At 48.6% G+C, this 17,984-nt stretch overlaps 1 protein-coding gene across 6 annotated transcripts in view; it reads right to left on the bottom strand.

The window, feature by feature from the left end:
* The window catches only part of BANP (BTG3 associated nuclear protein), a 109,630-nt gene that overhangs the window by 66,367 nt on the left and 25,279 nt on the right, over window positions 1-17,984 (bottom strand). For all 6 annotated transcript variants that reach the window (XM_089903397.1, XM_089903396.1, XM_089903395.1 and 3 more), the window contains exons 2-4: window positions 17,211-17,349; window positions 13,748-13,839; window positions 9,979-10,178 (exon numbers count right to left, since the gene is read on the bottom strand). In XM_089903397.1, coding sequence (XP_089759523.1) covers window positions 9,979-10,178; window positions 13,748-13,839; window positions 17,211-17,280 — 362 coding nt within the window. In that variant the 5' untranslated portion in view covers window positions 17,281-17,349. The remainder of the gene's footprint in view (window positions 1-9,978; window positions 10,179-13,747; window positions 13,840-17,210; window positions 17,350-17,984) is intronic.

Raw genomic sequence — 17,984 nt, 5'->3', positions numbered from 1 at the left:
GCCCGTGTTCCGCAATGAGAGAAGCCACCGCAATGAGAAGCCTGCACACCGCAATCAAGAGGAGACCCCGCTCGCCACAACTAGAGAAAGTCCATGTGCAGCAATGAAAACATGACGCAGCCGAAAATAAATAAATAAAATAAATCTTAAACAATAAATTAATACAAAAATAAGAATAAAAAGTGTGAAAAAGTATTTGCCTCCCTCTCTCCTACCATTGAGCCTCACTACAGTATATCTGCTGACACTGATCCTTCTGCAATTCAAAATTGTCACTCATCCAGCTCAGTTTGGGAAATGTGTATAATATTAATTTTCTGAGTTTTGTGTAACCCTCTACTGACAGAAGCGAGCTCACAAGAATCTCGAGTAATCCTCTTTTCTGCTTATCAGAATATGCCAACAGGAGGGTAAAGCACATATCCTTGGCTTTCCAATTATAGTTCTGCCTCACATACAAGAACCGGGGTCCTAATAAAATACGAAATTGTGTCCCACGTATTGTACTTACAAAAAGAAAACTGTTTACTTTTTTTACCAGGGTCCTAGAGTTTCAGTAAGAGCAAAATAAGAGGGGTCGGGGGGACACTCCTCAGTTAAACAATAAAACCAGATGCCCCAAGGTCCTCACACCTGAGAGGCAGATAGGCTGGGGTCCACCATGACCCCCCTGCACCTGTTCTGGGAGATGCCGCACAGCCAGACTCCATTTCCAGGTGCCTTCCACGCAAAGGTAGCCCTGGGACAAGTGCTCACGCATCCCAGAGGCCTTAGGGAGTAGGATGGAGGGCATGGGGTCTCAGGTCCCTGCGGGGAGAGCAGTGGGGGGACCAGACATGCCACTTGGCACCAAGAACATAAGCAGAAGGCACAAGTCTCAGGGTTCCTGGGCTGTGGCAGTTCACGTAAACCAGCCAACAGCCAAGCATCTAAACAGTCGCTAACATGTGTCTTAAAGGGTTTATTTCTCTAGCTTGCAGGTTAAAGATGAAAAGGTCATAAAAACCAGGATCCACAAAAATACTCTTAGGGATAAGAATAAATTAGCACTGAAACTTTGTTTCCAATATCAAAGGGGATGAGCAAAATACAGTGTAAAACCAACTCCCCCCAAATAACCAACTGCACCAGAGAAATGGGGTAACCTGCTGCCACGGACGTCAACCCCCAGCTGCCTGGAGCCAACAGGACCCAGAAGGTGTGGGATCCACCCCGCCCCCACCCCACAGAAGCCACAGCGCCCAGGACAGGACGCTGCAAATGCAAAGTCACAGCCCCGAGGCAGCAGAAGAGCTGTGCGTCCCTTCTTCTTCCCAAGGAGCTGCAGAGACGCCTGCTCACAGAAAGGCAGGCCTGCGAGTGGGGGACACCCCGGGCAGCCAGACCCTGGCACCCACAGCTCCGTCCCCAACGAAAGGAGAGAGAACGCCTCTAGGACTAGGCAAGGGACGTCTTGCACAGCCCAGAAGGAAGCGGTCAAACCAAACAAAAGACCCACAAGGGGGAGGTGGGCGTCAAAGGTCACCAGAGCCACCTACGAGCACTCCCGACGGCCAAAGCTGGGACAGTGTGAGGCCAGTGCCTAAAGGGGCAGACGCTCCCTGGGATGTAGCACGGGACTTCTGCTCCCTGAGCGGGGCTGGCGCAGGGGCCGGGGAGGACAGCGCCTGCGCAGAGGCCAGGCCTGCCGCCGCTCAGCCCCGTGACCCGCCTCCACGCCACACAGACAGGCCACGCCGTGCTGCACCCCAGCAAAGGCGGTGGGAGGCCTTCACCTCTGCGACCGTCCTCCCCAAGCCACCAGGGGCACCCCACGAGACACCTGACCAGCACCCCCAAAAGCCATACAGACAAGGGGCTGAGTAAGTGCCACAGGCCAGGAGCCCGAGGAGACTCAGCAACTGAATGTCACGTGGACCTACAGTGAAGAGAGAATATTATACAAATAAACTCCAGAGTTTCAACAAACAAGAAACCTCCTGAGGGACACAAATCAAACAACACCGCCTCAAGAAGTTCCACGTTTATTAAAGTTCTGCATTTATTAAGGAGATTGAATTCATAATTAAAACCTAGGCCAGATGTCTTCACTGGTAAACTCTACCAGATAGTTAAGGAAGAAATGAAACTAATCCTATAGAAACACTTTCAGAAAACAGACGATGGGGCTTCCCTGATGGCACAGTGGTTAAGAATCCGCCTCCAATGCAGGGGACACAGGTTCGAGCCCTGGTCCTGGAAGATCCCACATGCCTCAGAGCAACTAAGCCTGTGTGCCACAACTACTGAGCCTGCGCTCTAGAGCCTGTGAGCCACAACTACTGAGCCCACGTACCACAACTACTGAAGCCCGCGCGCCTAGAGCCCGTGCTCCGCAACAAGAGAAGCCACCGCAATGAGAAGCCCGTGCTCCACAACAAGAGAAGCCACCGCAATGAGAAGCCCGTGCACCACAATGAAGAGGAGCCCCCGCTCGCCGCAACTAGAGAAAGCCCACGCACAGCAACAAAGACCCAATGCAACCAAAAATTAATTACTTCTTTTAAAAAAACGGACAATGAGTTCACCTTCTGAGGCGAGCATTATCCTGATAACAAAACAGATAAAGACACGTCAAGAAAGAAAACTACAGACTAATACAATCCACGAACAGAGATGCAAAAATCCATAACCAGATATTAGCCATCACTCCAAACACATAAAAAGGGTACTACCCTATGATCAAGTCAGGCTTATTACGACAGAAATGCAAGGCTGCTTTAGTATCCAAAATCAATCAGTATAATTCACCGTAGCAACAGAATCAAGGAGGAAAACCAAATGTCATCTCAAGTAGGTACATAAAAAGCATGTAAACATTCAACGCCTGCTCAGGACAAAAACTCTCACAAAATAAGGAATCTAAGGGAAATTCTTCAGCCGGATAAAGAGCAGCTATGAAAAATGTGCAGCTAACATCACACTTAATGGTGAAAGGCTGGATGCTTTCACTCCAAGACCAGAAATAAGGTAAAAATATTTTTAAAAAGTATACACTGAAATGGAGATCCTAGCCAGTGCAGCAAAGTAAGAAAAGGTACAGAACTTTGATAGGAAGTAAAACTTTTTTAAAACCCTACTGAAAAGCTACTGAAACAAGTGAATTTCGAAATAATTCTGGATAAAGGTCAGCAGAGAAAAGTCTACTGTATTTCTATATACTGCCAATGAACACGCAGAAGTTAAAATTTAAAACACAATACCATGTATTAGAGCATCTAAACGTATGAAGTACTTAGAGATAAATTTAACAAATGCATGTAAGAGCTTTACAATGAAAACTATACGACACTGCTGAGAGGGCTTAAAGATCTGCGAATATGGAGAGGTGTACCTTGTGCGTGGATCAGAAGACTCAATGGTGTTAAGATGGCAGTTCTCTCCAAATTGTCTTCAGATTCAACACAACCCCAATCATGAGGCATGAGTTATCCTAAAACTAGAGAAGTACTCCAAACTATGAGAATGTGCATGATCTATTAAAACTTTTGACTATATCTGCTTTGGTTATTAGACTGTATCTCTAATCTGTAGTCATGAGGTTAACAATCCCCTATATTGTATGTATGTAACTGTATGTTTTCTTTGATCGGTAGCCCTGACATGTACAGGGTATCAGGATTAGGCCACCAGAAGTGTGCAGCTGTGAAAGGTAACCCACACCAGTCAGGAAAAGAAGTCATATGTACACAAAATTAAATGGAAATCGCAAAATGCAAAATTCGATAAGGAAAGGATGAAACAAATCCCTCACGGCTAAAACCAAACTATTTCTTCACAATTCAAACAACCCTATCTTGTCACAGTCCAAAGCCTATGAAATGTTGTACTTTCTTTCGACCTTAAACTCTGAACGATATGACCACCCAGAGACGCTGGGGCTGCACTGCCAGAACCGAGACGCCCAGGAGGAGGCCCCTCTCTACCCAGGAGCCATGAAGGCTCAAAAAACCAGAACGGCCTTTCCATAAACATCCATCAACGTTTTTATTTTTTTAAAAAGACCCTCTGGGAAATAAAACAAAGAATCAGCAATCAGCGTATTAGAGGGAATTTAAATAATTTAATAATTTAAATAACTTTTTGATCAAATAGTTCAATTCTCTGTGGGTGAATAACCAGCTTAGAGGAAAAGAAAGAAGAAAACTTTCCCTTTACACGTAAACTTTCATCTTACATGACACATCTCTCTGAAAGAAAAACTTTAAAAGAAATCACTTTTTTTTTTTTTTTTTTTCAGTTTTGAGTATTAAAAGAAGACTCTCGAGACTTCCCTGGTGGTCCAGTGGGTAAGACCCCGCGCTCCCAATGCAGGGGGCCCGGGTTCGATGCCTGGTCAGGGAACTAGATCCCACATGCATGCCACAACTAAGAGTCCACATGCCGCAACTAAGAATCCACATGCCGCAACGAAGAAGCCCGCATGCCACAACTAAGAAGCCCACAGGCTGCAACTAAGAGCCCTCGTGCCGCAACTAAAAGATCCCACATGCCTCAACGAAGACCCATGTGCTGCAACTAAGACCCGGCACAGCTGAAATAAATAAATAAATATTAGGGGGGGAAAGAAGCCTCTGATTCATTACAATTGTTTTAAAATTATAGGAACACACTAAAGCTTTAAAAGAAATGTTTAAACTTTTAAAGCTAAAAATTTGTTATATGTCAATAATATCTCAATAAATAAACCATTTGTACATTAAAAAATAAAGAAAAGAGGGACTTCCCTGGTGGTGCAGTGGTTAAGAATCTGCCTTCCAATGTAGGGGACGTGAGTTTGATCCCTGGTTGGGGAACTAAGATCCCACATGCTGCAGGGCAACTACTGAGCCGGCATGCTCTGGAGCCCATGTGCCACAACTAGAGAGCCCATGCACCACAACTACTGAGCCCACGCGCTCTGGAGCCCATGTGCCAAAACTAGAGAGACGCCCGCAGGCCACAATGAAGAGCCCGCACGCCACAACTAAGACCAGAAAAATAAATATTTATATATACATATATATATATGTATATATAAAACAAAAAAAAGAATAAAAATCAATTGTTTTAAAAGAAACACAAGCATTTCTCCAGCTAATCAGTATGTTCAGTTCATGAAAACAAACAAACCTGAACCAGCTGGCTTGGAGACACTCTCAGTAAGTCTGGCTCCACAGGACCCCGCTGGGCAGCAGGGACAGGTCCCTGGGTCCCCACACTGCACATGGGCACTCGCACTGGCCTCCCAGAGGACATCTACCAGGACAGCAACCCAGGTGGGCCTGCACCCCAGGCTCAGCTCGGTCCTACCTACTGCCCGTCCTTCAAGTGGCTGTGCCTGGCCTCAAAGCTCAGAAAATGGGGTTTTACATTAATCCATATAAACGTCCCCATCCACACACTTGATCCCATCACACCACACAATTCAATGGAGGCCGCTCCTGAAATGCTCACAGGGGCACGTAAAGGGTGAGCTGCCACGTACTGAGTTGTGCAGCTCGTCACAGAAAGCTTCGGCGCCCGCCCCTTCCAATGCCAGTGCGACACAGCTTTAGGGTTGAAACCTCACATGGCTACACCTAGGATCACAATGAGGCAAAATCCCAATTTATGGCACACTTGCAAGGAGGAAAAAAAAGCAGTCACCTAAAAGAAGTCAAGTCCATTTTTCTTTTTCCCAAGTAGAACACCATTGCTGAATGAAACCCCATCCAAGTAAACTTACAAACATGTTTATTACAATGATTAAGCTTTGGCATCAAAGAAAAAGGTTTTCTCTCTTTCTTTCTCTTCCTTTTTCCTGAATTTATTTAAAGGATCTCATTCAGGCGTAGAATCTGAAAAATCTGGATCCAAAATGCCAAATAGGGTTGGCAGCAGTCCACTGCCTTCTGTGCTCTGGGAATTCAAGAGAATAAATAAATAATTCTCAGAGCTGAGAGCAAAGTCTAGTCCAGGCCAGCTTTAATTAGAAATAACCCACAGGCAAGTGGATTTCGGTGTGTCCCACAGCTGCTGGGCTGCTCTGGGCCAGGTGCGGCCTCTCCGAGTGGAGAGGCCAGTGACGCTGCAGTGGACAACTCCTCACCCACCATCCAGAGGCCTCGTCACAGCCGACAAGCCCCTCAGGGTCATCCTCGTTTGTCCTGGGAGATGACAGACTTCCCAACAACACTCACAGCCAGTGCCAAGTGGCCTAAGGAATCTTAAGTTATTTTTTAAAGCACATGATCCAGATATAAAATAATCTGGGATTTATATGCTTCTGTTATTTTAAGTATCTGAGGTACAAAGTACTTGTAGAAGTACTTTATTACTCGGAATGTTAACCAATTTCTCATTGTTTTCTGGAGACTTCCTTTTCTGTGTTCTACTACCCACACTTAAGATACACATTTCTCATTTACTTATGTGCTTATAAATTAGTCATTTTCTAACTTAAATGTACACTTTTTTCATTGATATACTAGGGTTGAATTCTTGAGCTTTACTTCTCCCCAAATTTTCTTGTTAACAGCTTTCAATGACTGGCAATTTTTATTTCTCATTTTTAGAACATTCATGGAGGGAAATGCCAGACTTAGTATCTTCTTTGAAAATCATTCATAAACAACCTACTCTAAACTATATCTAAGAAAACAAAGGAGTGACCTTTCCTTCTATTAATCTAACATTAACTTGTATAAGTAATGGTTTTATTAACGATAGTAATAAATCTGCTGCCAACATACAATAAGTGTATTCTATAATGGGTTGATTTTATGTCACAATACGATCCTTTAAAACCAGAAAAGCTAACTGAGTTGGATTAACTAGATTATACACCTGAGTCTGTATTAGAAAACTTTACTCTGATTTCACCGCTTGTCAATGCACACGGAGGTCTCTCCACGATGACAGCTTCTCCCCAGCGGAGGGAAGCGCCCCGGGGTTCCTGAACGGGAGAGTCGCTAACACGCCCCACGAGCCCCGCCGTCACCGGCATGCTGGAGAGAGAAGGGGCCTCCCTGCAGTCTGGAAGTGCCTTCCCCCAAGCAGCCATCAGCGCCATCCTCAGACGGGACGTGGCCCACGAGTCAGGCCGCGCTCAGCAGCAGGCCGGGCATGGCCATGGCGGGTCCATCACTGGCCTGCAGGAGAGGACAGGGCTGGTGGTCCCTGCAGACCTGCCCTTCTCCCCCATCCTCCTTCTGAAGACGGGCAGACTGGAAACAGCACAACTCTGTGACTCAGCCCGGTCACCCCATGGTGTCAAACGAGGACAACCTGCCCGCCGAGGCCCGTCCTCCCCCCTGGACCTGACACCCAGGGAAGCCCCAAACGAGCGGCCTCGGGGTCCAAGCACAGCTGCAGCGCCACCTGCAGCCCCGAGGACTCGTCCTCGTCCGCCCGACCTCATGGAACGGCCACAAACCACCGACGGTGCAGTATGAGCGGCACATCCCTGGGTCCTGAAGACGACCTCTTCCTGACACAGGTGACAAAGGGACACGCCACCAGGAGAGCCATCCTTACTCAGGGAAGGAAGCCTGTCTCACTCTCGCCTCATCTCTCAGAGCAACAGTCCTCGAGGGTGGGGCCCGGGGGCGCACTTGGTTACACCTGAGACCCCACGGGTTTGGCGGGCAGAGCCAAGGAGGCTGCCAGCCTTCAGGGCATGAGACAGCCTCCCCGACAGAAACCTTTCCCACACAGATCCCACAGGTCCCATTCATGGGCGTGAACAACATGCTTCTAACTCTGAGCCCAGAATCTTACTCCATTCTACACTCATACACAAAGTATTTTTGGATCGTTTCAACGTAAGGTGACTTTTCCCGGAATTTCACTATTGTTTGAGTCTAGAAAAAACTACACTTTGCTTTACGTGAAACTTCATCAAGAACTGCTCATTTGGAAATATTCCACCACCAATGGTATCTGAGTCCCAGAGTGACAGCCCTCCCGGCTGCCAGCTCTGGCATGGGAGGTTTGGTCCTATTCACTAACTCCTTATGTAGTTCCCCCAGCCTTTTCCATATCAAAATACATGCTATTTTATTATACGTGACCATCCTTTTAGTTCTCCTTACATTACAATTAAGACATTACATTAGTTTTTAAATTATATTTTCTAAACATTGCATTTTAGGATATGAGGTCATTACATAAAAATTATTCTTTATAAAAGGCACTGGCTGGGACTTCCCTGGTGGTGCAGTGGTTAATACTCTGCGCTCCCAACGCAGGGGGCCCGGGTTCGATCCCTGGTCAGGGAACTAGATCCCACATGCATGCCACAACTAAGAGTTTGCATGCCACAACTAAGGAGCCCGCCTGCTGCAACTAAGATCCAGCACAACCAAATAAATAAATAAGTAAATGGACAACCAGCTTCTTTAAAAAAAAGGGTACTGGTCCTGGTAGGTCTGAGCCTCACTGCCTGCAGAGAAGACACGCTCCACAAATGTTCACTGGGAGAAAAGATACGGCTGACCCATCAGGACAAGGTATAAACACAGGGTGAATCACCACGGACCAACAGGCCTTCCCTTTGGGGACAGAGACCCCTGGGGTCCCCCACCCCAGCTGGAGAGCAGCTTTCGGGGCCACGCAGGGTCTCCAACACCCCAGGACACTTCTGAGAGTTAAAGGAGGCCCACACTGCAGGCGTCATCCACGGCTGTCCCAGGCAGACCAGGACAGGCAGCCACCTTGACACGAGGCACATACTTGAGCACCCTCCTCAATCCCACGTGCCCCAGGGCACACGCGGGCGGACCTGCAGACGCGGCAGCAGCCTGGCCGTGGCTCCCCCTCCTCTGAGCCCCACCGCCCTCCTCCGCAGACACACGGGAGAGAGGCAGCAGTTGGCCCAGAGAGCCACGACAAGACCCTCGGTAAAAGCCCCGAGCTCTCGCCAAGCGCAAAAACAGGTGTTGCCATCGTCACAGTGAGACTTCCTTGTAGCCCGCCGTGGGCAAGGATAAAAAACACCAGTGGAGGGCTTCCCTGGTGGCGCAGTGGTTGAGAGTCTGCCTGCCGATGCAGGGGACACGGGTTTGTGCCCCGGTCCGCGAAGATCCCACATGCCGCGGAGCGGCTGGGCCCGTGAGCCACGGCCGCTGAGCCTGCGCGTCCGGAGCCCGTGCTCCACAACGGGAGAGGCCACGACAGTGAGAGGCCCGCGTACCGCAAAAAAAAAAAAAAAAACACCAGTGGAACTGATGGAAGGAGCCGCCCACGACCTGAGCTTCCGCTCATCTCAGCAGAGCCCCTGACGGTGCCCCGGACCAAGGACAGGCAAACAGGTCAGAGACAGAGACACCCTCCCCATCGGCCCACACTCTCCAGAAGCTCTGATTCAAACGGCACCTGAACTACTACATGTCACTACAGTTAGGCTCTAGATAGAAAAACAAAATACAGGCACAATAAAAACTATAGACACGAATGGAAAGTTTGATATACTCAAGTGAAATGTATAAAAAGCTACCTATGGGGCTTCCCTTGTGGCGCAGTGGTTGAGAGTCCGTCTGCCGATGCAGGGGACACAGGTTCGTGCCCCGGTCCGGGAAGATCCCACATGCCGCGGAGCGGCTGGGCCCGTGAGCCATGGCCGCTGAGCCTGCGCGTCCGGAGCCTGTGCTCCGCAACGGCAGAGGCCACGACAGTGAGAGGCCGGCGTACCGCAAAAAAAAAACAAAAAAAAACCAAAAAAAACAAGCTACCTGTGAAGAAAAAATTCTCTCAAGACTAGCCAGATGGAACAGAAAAAAAAGAGAAGAAACGAACGTACAGCTTCAAAGCTCCAGTGGGCCAGTTCCAAAGGAGAGATGCACCAGCCTGGCTTATGTCAAAAAGAAACTGTGAGGACGACCCCAGCCGCCCCGCAGAGGCCCCGTGTTTCTTTCCAGTCTGACTAGGATCCCACCCTGAAAGCACCAAGGGGCATGGGCCCGGGGAGGAGGTTCTTACCATCGCACTTTGTTGCAGGTCTGGGTGGCGCCGAGAGGAGAGCCCGCCACCATGGGCACCTGGATGGGGCTGTGCTGCTTGTTGGTGACCAGATCCAGTTTCTCTTCCAGTGATTTACATGTGGCCTCCAGAGCCTGCAGCTTGGCTTCAATGCTATCCAATCGCAAGCAGATTGTCTGGTTAATGGAATACAGGAATGACTGCAAGTGAAAAAAAGGAAAGCTTCAGGAAGGGCATCCTGAACTCCAAGGAGATAATTCCAAGGAACATGAAACAGCTATTTCCCAGACTCAGCTGTATCTATTCCCACAGAACAATCCCCACACTTCAGCTCTTTAGTTATAAGCCAGAAGCATTTCACTAAACAAGCTCGACCTTGTGCACTCACAATGTGACTACGTAACCGGGCTCTTACTTCTCTGTGTAGTCGCGATTCTTAGTTACACTTAAGTCCGTATAACACGAGATGTAAGTGGACGTTGCAACGCAAGTTTCTATTAATCAGTAAACTTACACATAAAACTGGTCAGATTCTACAATGAAAACAGATGACATCCAACATCAAAACGGCCCGGAAACCCGCCTGCTCGTGTTACACTCCCCCGAGCCCCACCCCCAAGGTGAAATGTGGCAATGACTCTCCCGCGCGTGGGAGCAGCACGCCTGCCACCTAGTGGCCACAGAAAGAGCAGCCTCGCCTTCCACTGCTGCCACCCAAGTCCCGCCGAACACAGGGACGTGTGTGGCTCCAAAGGCAAGGAACGGCTCAGACAAACACCGGACAGGAAGCTCGTCCCCTCCCACGGCGGCTGCTCCTGCCCTGAGTCGGCAGGGGCGCAGAGGGAAGCAGGCTGCTGCCCCTGCTGGCCTCACCAGCTGATACTGGGAAACGGGCGTCAGCCCAGAGCAAGCCCCTGGAGCATCCAACCGCCCAGCTCAGCAGTGAGGGGGGCAGCGGGGGCAGCAGCTGAAATAGTGAAGAGTTCGTATTTTACCTTGTCTCTCTCCTTTTCTGCCCTTGACTTCAAAGGGAAAAATGCCCAGAGTGCCAGTCACATCAGCAGGAAGGGGACAGACTGCGGAGAGCAGACGGGCACAGGGGCCATTCGGAGCAGACCGGGACCCCAGCGCACGGCGGCACGGAGGCCGGCCCCTCTGCCCACTGGCCGCGGCTGACCCACTCCGGCGGCCGCTCCCCTTCCTCATGGGAGGTGACCCCACAGCTGAGCCACGTGGCCCATCACACCGTGCGGCTGGAGTCAAGGCCCAGGAGGCGAGGAAAATGGATACTCTTATTCAGTGCTTTGAACAGACTGAGCTGATCTTCTGAGGAAATTAAACACATCTGTCTAACTGCCCGGTCTGTACGGCAGCAAGGGCAGCAGTGGGGTAAATAAAACCCACACACTGTCCCAACAACCTGCTGTGTCTCAAGCAATCACCCCCCTGACGAGTCCCATCGCGGGAGAGCTAACACATACGGGAGAGGGCTAAATCCCACACCCTCCGCTGACTCCCCCACAGGAGGACGGGCCGTGGAGGCACGGCAGACCATGCCAGGGTCATGTGGAGACACAGCGTGGGCGGCCCATCCCGAGAGTGACATCGAGGCAGCGCCCGAGGCCCACCCTGACCTAAGACGTCGTGACAACCACTAGCCGCTGGCTGAAGTCTTGAGATAAAATCACCGATGACCCCACTATTTTTTATAATTTGAAGACATCAACCATGCGGCTCCCAAATTCCCTAAACACAGTGAAACCTCGTCGTCTTAATTCTGAACTAGAAGTGATTCTGCCCGGAGTTTGGACAAACATCACTGTTAATACACTAATAACACAACTTCACAAATTAATTAAAACAAAGGAAGGCAGAGAATAGTACTTTTAAATAAGTCTTCTATATACAAGGGATATTAACCAAAAATCATCCAAATCTATTCCTTTTAAAGAGCTCTGAGCAACCTAAGTGTCCATCCACAGAGGAATGGATAAAGAAGATGTGGCACATATATACAATGGAATATTACTCAGCCATAAAAAGAAACGAAATTGAGTTATCTGTAGTGAGGTGGATGGACCTAGAGTCTGTCCTACAGAGTGAAGTCAGTCAGAAAGAGAAAAACAAATACCGTATGCTAACACATATATATGGAATCTAAAAAAAAAAAGGTTCTGATGAACCTAGGGGCAGGTCAGGAATAAAGACACAGACATAGAGAATGGACTTGAGGACACAGGGAGGGGGAAGCTGGGGCAAAGTCCGGGAGTGGCATGGACATATATACACCACCGAATGTAAAATGGATATCTAGTGGGAAGCAGCTGCATAGCACAGGGAGATCAGTTCAGTGCTTTGTGACCACCTAGAGGGGTGGGATAGGGAGGGTGGGAGGGAGACACAAGAGGGAGGAGATATGGGGATATATGTATCCATATAGCTGATTCACTTTGTTGTACAACAGAAACTAACACAGCACTGTGAAGCAATTATACTCCAATAAAGATATATTTAAAAATTAAATTAAATTAACCAATTTAAAGTGAAAAAAATAAAATAAAGAGCTCTGGCAATCTGGTGAGCACACTTTTCCTAGCACACGGGTGCCGGGTTCAAGCCGGGGCCCGAGGCCCTGCTCGCCGACCAGGGGACGGGGCTGAGGCGGGGGCGCTTTCACTGCACCTTATCCACATCTGACTGCTGTGCTGTTTGCCACACACGCCTCTTTTGTGATAAAATTATAACTGCATTTTATTTTAAGACATAATGTGGGGTTACTGAAGCAGCAGCCCTCTATCCATTAGTAGGAAATAGAAATTTAACTGAATGTGTCTTTAAACCACGCCACGTATCTTTAAGCTCACGCTGCTTCTCCTCGTTAAAAAGATGAGCCAGATGTTTCTAAACACAGCCCTATAGAAGCAGAGGGTATAGGAGAAGTCGCTTTGGTTCTCTGCACTGCTGTCCTAACTTCTCACAGGTGCTGGTGTTTATCTCTGTGCCTCTGCAAACTGCAGACCAAACAAGCAAACCCAAGAACCAGCCATCACCCACGACTGACTCTGTGGTTTCCCAGACCCCACCCAGCAAACTTTAAAATTTAGGTGACTTAAACGATAAGCACAAAAGTGCTTCATCACTAGTAGAAAATATTCGCCACAGGAATTGTGCACTTTCCCTCCGTGCACACTAGGTCCACGGGTCTACAGAGGAAGAGGCCTCATGTGGCAGCGATCCCAATTAAACCATGTGATTCTTCAAGGGAAAACGTCATGCCTTTATGCATTCGTGGGGGGTTGAACAGTGACTCCCAGAAATGATACGTCTACATCATCACCCCCAGAACCTACAAATGTGGCCTTTCTTGGAAATAGTATCTTTCCAAACGTAATCAAATTAAGATGAGGTCATCCTAGGTTAGGGTGGCCCTAAATCCAAAGAGACTGCCCTTATAAGAGACAGAAAAGGAGAGACACAGACAGGGAGGAGAGGCCACGTGAAGACGGAGGCAGATACTAGAGGGAAGCGGCCACGAGGCAAGGGACGCCTGGGGCCCCCAGGAGCTGAAAGAGGCAAGAGGGACCCTCCCCCAGAGCCTCTGCAGGGAACTCAGCCCTGGTGACAAACTGATTTCAAACTTCTGGCCTCCAGGACTGTGAGAGAGTAAATTTCTATTGTTTTAAGTGCTCCCCGCTCCGCCCCGCATTGTGATAATTCGTTATGGCAGCCCCACATAAGATACAAACAAAAACATACATTAATTTTTTACCTTTATAGAAGGATCCTGGCAATTGATCTCTAGTCGCTGACGTTTCAAAGCTGGTTCATCTTCGTCTGTCACTACATGATTCTCCAGTACAACTGAAAATTAAAGGCAGAGACAAAAAAACTTTAATTCAAAAAGTTTTACAGAGCTGTTTAATATTAAGACAGGAAACAGTTCTGACACCTTAAGTGTAGAGGTGTCACCTTGAGGTGACATGAGAAATGGCACAACCTGCTTCACATTTTACTTTTTACAGATTTAACTTAAAATTCTCAGTCAGGCAGAAAACAGGATCTCTCCCTAATCTCAAGGAAAACTGAGATTCCGGATAAATTTTTTCACTAATGCGCCACTGAGTTGACCCCAACACCAAGACTGCGGGCTTCTCACTCAATACCCTACCCGGCTACCCTTTTCCGATGGAGTCCAGTCGCTAGTAATGATTTCTTCCCGACTTTAAAATGAAGTCTTGTCAGCCGGCCACCTCATCCCAAAATCAAAGCCACTCTCTGAATATTACATTTTCTGAGGTGCTAATCATGAAACTTGTCTCAAACGTAACACGCTAAGTTACAGGGAAAGCTGTTCCCCCGGCCAGTGTGGCTGAAATCAAGGCCTCCCACCAGCACCTTCCAAGGGGTCTTCAGGGCTTCTCCACGGATGAGCAACTCGGCCCAAGTTCAAGGCCGGCACCACATGGTCCCAAGCCCGGTGCCTTTACACCTGTATGTGCCAGATGATTCGTCGCAAAACTCTAAAATGTAAAGACGCTGAACAGACCTGCGACTCTAACGTGAACCTTTCAGGGGTCCCAGGCGAGACCAGTAAGCTGGTTTCCAGAGCTAAGTTGTCACCCAAAGCTCTACCTCACAGAAACCAGCCACGGGCCAACGACGCCAGAAGCATCCTGCTTACCAGAGGGCCCTGCAAAGTACACTGTGTCTCCACACCTCCAACACCTCCATAAAATGTGTGGGAATGAATTGTCATTAAGGTAAAAAAGGAAAAATCCGTGGCTACAAGTGCAAAAACACAGGTTCTCAGAACCTTCATCAAAGCCTACCTACTCCCACTGGACGTTGGTAATTAAGAAAGGACTGGGAGGACGGGGAGGCTCCGGCAACCGCTAGTCTGATCCTTTTAACTTGCTGAAATCCAGTCCAGAGAGGTTAAGCGACTTGACCAGGGTCACACAGCTGGCTTCCTGTAACTACAGGAAGAAGACTCCAAGCCCTTGGCAGAGCGAAGCACCTCAGGCTGTAAGCAAAGGGCAGCAGAGCAGATGAGGGAAAGGAGACACAGCCCGTGGCGGGGACAGGGGCACACACCTGGGTTCCGGCGCTCACTTTCTACGGGCCGCGGGGCTGCTATTTATTTTCTTCTTGGTCCTTTTTTACTTTGTTTTTTATCATTCTGCGTGCATTACTTTTAAAATTAGACAAAAGAACTCAGTGTTCATTTTAAAGCCATCACGATCACCTGCAATGACAGGCCCGATGAAATTTACAATTGTACGTGTGTGCAGATGGGCAAAGAGACTGCAGCCATGTGGTGAGTGCATGCAAAGTCACAAGAACCTAAGCATTTTGATTTTAAATGGAAATCAGAAAAAAACGGAAGGACATACATGCCAACAATTTAAAAGCAGTTCTATCACTAGGATTATGGGAAACTTTTATTTCTTCTACTTGCTTGACAGTTTAAGTTTTACAAAGTTCACATTTTAGAAATGAGGAAAAAAATCATCTCAATCTTAAACCCACTCAGGACAATCGTGTGGGAGGCAGCACAGTGCTTGCCGGTGTTGGGGGAGCCCTCTGGGGCCAGAGATGGCAGGCCTCCTGTCTACGGAGGCCTCAGGAAGCCCTGCACACAGTAGGTGTTCACTACACAGCCACAGCTATACTTCCCAGTTAGTTAAGAAAGCCACGTGGAACAACACCAGGATCAGAAGTGACTTCTCTAACCCTTCCTTGGACTGTAATCTACAGAGAGACAATTTAATTGGGAAGTAAACTGTCAGAATGTTAATAGTTCTAAAAATGCTTAACATTTATATAACTGGAACATTTTTCTTTTACAGCATTGCAGTGTGAGTGTTTTCTAAAGAGACGGTCATCCACCCACCAAAATACGAACAGCTGTTTTTAAAATTGTGATGTACAGTGACAGCGCTGCGTTTTTTCTAGTTCACTGGTTTCTGAGGTGTGGCGCTAAATGAGGTCAAGGCTTCACATTCTCGCTCTAAACAAACTGGTTCACTTTCACAGAGAAAACTGGGGTTAAACAGCTACATTCAGACACCCTGACTTGGCTCAAGGATCTGGCAGGTCTTGATCTTGCCAGTTACCAGGTGACAGTGCTTCTCATAAACAACTCAGAGGCAAAATGACAAAAACTGACTAAAGAACAGCATTCGTGAAAGGGTGCCCCAATCTCTTTGTGACTGCTTGTTCAATCCCCAAATCACGTGCTACCCACCCTTCCATACATAACTAATTTCCCAGTGAAGCTTTTTCAACTAACAGAGCAAAGAGATCACGCAAGATAGACATCGTCATACTTTCTTATGAGATTTCTGAAAATTCTCTTTTCTGTGGGGAAAAAAGTCAGCATTTCAACTCTACTATTCCAGAAAGAATAAGCAGACAACCAAAACATTACGTGATTTAATTGTGTATGCTTGTTATTTCAAACTTAACAGAAAGGAGGACCCTTACTAAGAAATCTTTTTATAAAATAAAGTGCTAACAAAGTATTTCATAGGTGAAGTAGTTCAAGATGAAGTTCTTGAAATTTAGAGTTTCCCTTATAACGTGTCTAATATCTAGTTAAGGTTCCAAAGTAGATGGGTGCCTTTAACGTGACTAAGGAAAATTACCAGCCCTGGCAAAAGGGCAGGAAAGTCACCTCACAGAATAATCGGATAAAGTGTGTCTTACCAAAACTCTGAACATACACAGTTCAGCTTCTGGGAACTCACCCTACGAAAGTATTTGCTGCAATACGCAGCAAGGACCTTTGTAGCAGGGTGTACTTAAAAGAAAAACAGTGTTAACGATGTTAACGGCGTCCCCAGGGAAGAGGTGGATGAAGGAGGGAGCAGCGTGCATGGAACACCTCGCAGGTGTCCACGTGCAGGGCAGACTGTCCACAGCAGCGGAAGAGGCCCAGATGTGACCACAGGGGGCTTTAAAGGGGAGTCAGGGGAGCTGGGGGCGGGGCAGGAAGAGAGGCCGAGGCTGGACAGCCACGTGTGGTGCAGAGGTGGGCCGAGGGGAGGCGGAGGGACCACCAGGATGGGCATGGGGCTGACAGAGCTCACACACTCTGGTCCGGGTTTTTCATACAGGGCACGCACCGCTTTTTCTCTTGCTTTACTGAAGGGAGAGGAAACTTGTGGAAGCGCTTTGGGGCTTTTACAGACTCGGGGGAGCGCCGGCTCCCTACTTCCCGCGCTCTGTACCTGGGTGGTCGGGACTCAGCTCCTCCACGGCAATCTGCACCACATCCGCCAGGTCCTGTTCTGACATCATCCAGGACGAGAGGAGAGCGGCCGGTCAATGGGCAGGAATCAGACTCACGAGGCACGGGGTTTCTGTCACCTAAAAATAAAAGCCAGGATAGCGGAGAGGGAGATGAACGAGCCTGACCTTGAAATGCTGGAAACTGCTAGCCACGTTCTGTATCCAAGAGGACACCAGAAGCCTGTGGGTTTTTTAAATATAGGGTTCTTCTTGCCCCAAACCACCAAAAGGTTAGTGTCCTTTGAGAACTGAGAAATGGCCCCCGAACATTTCTCGCTGCCTCTGTCCTTCAGCACCAGACTAGTCCCCACCTCGCCAGTCCATTCCCACACCGCCTCCTAAGTCACCTTCCTAAGACAGCTAGAACGCATCACCCCAAGCCAGACGTCCCTGGGTCCCCTTCTTGCCCACGGAACACGTCCTGTCCCTCGCCTGCCCCTGCCGGCTCTCAGATCCACTAGACACACCACACCCCAGAGAGCACTGAAAACATACCTCCCGAATTTTACCCAAACGGACCCTTCCGCCAAGGCTGTCCCCTCGCCCCATTTCCACTCCTCGCGGCGCCCTCCCCTCAGGCAGGCAGAGAGCGGCAGCTCCTGGGAGGACTGAGCCCAGCACCGGCCCCCTGCCCCAGCCCGGGGCCTGTCCGCCACCACCCTGCCGCCGCCGAGATGGCACCACATCTGCAACACAGTGCGTTCCTTTCTTCC

Source organism: Delphinapterus leucas, chromosome 20 (genome assembly GCF_059928025.1).
Source record: "Delphinapterus leucas isolate spDelLeu-1000000601 "Yukka" chromosome 20, BTC_Dleu_Yukka2, whole genome shotgun sequence".
Lineage (NCBI taxonomy): Eukaryota > Metazoa > Chordata > Mammalia > Artiodactyla > Monodontidae > Delphinapterus > Delphinapterus leucas.
The sequence above is the reverse complement of the archived record's forward strand: the minus strand, read 5'-3'. Positions and strand labels throughout refer to the sequence as shown.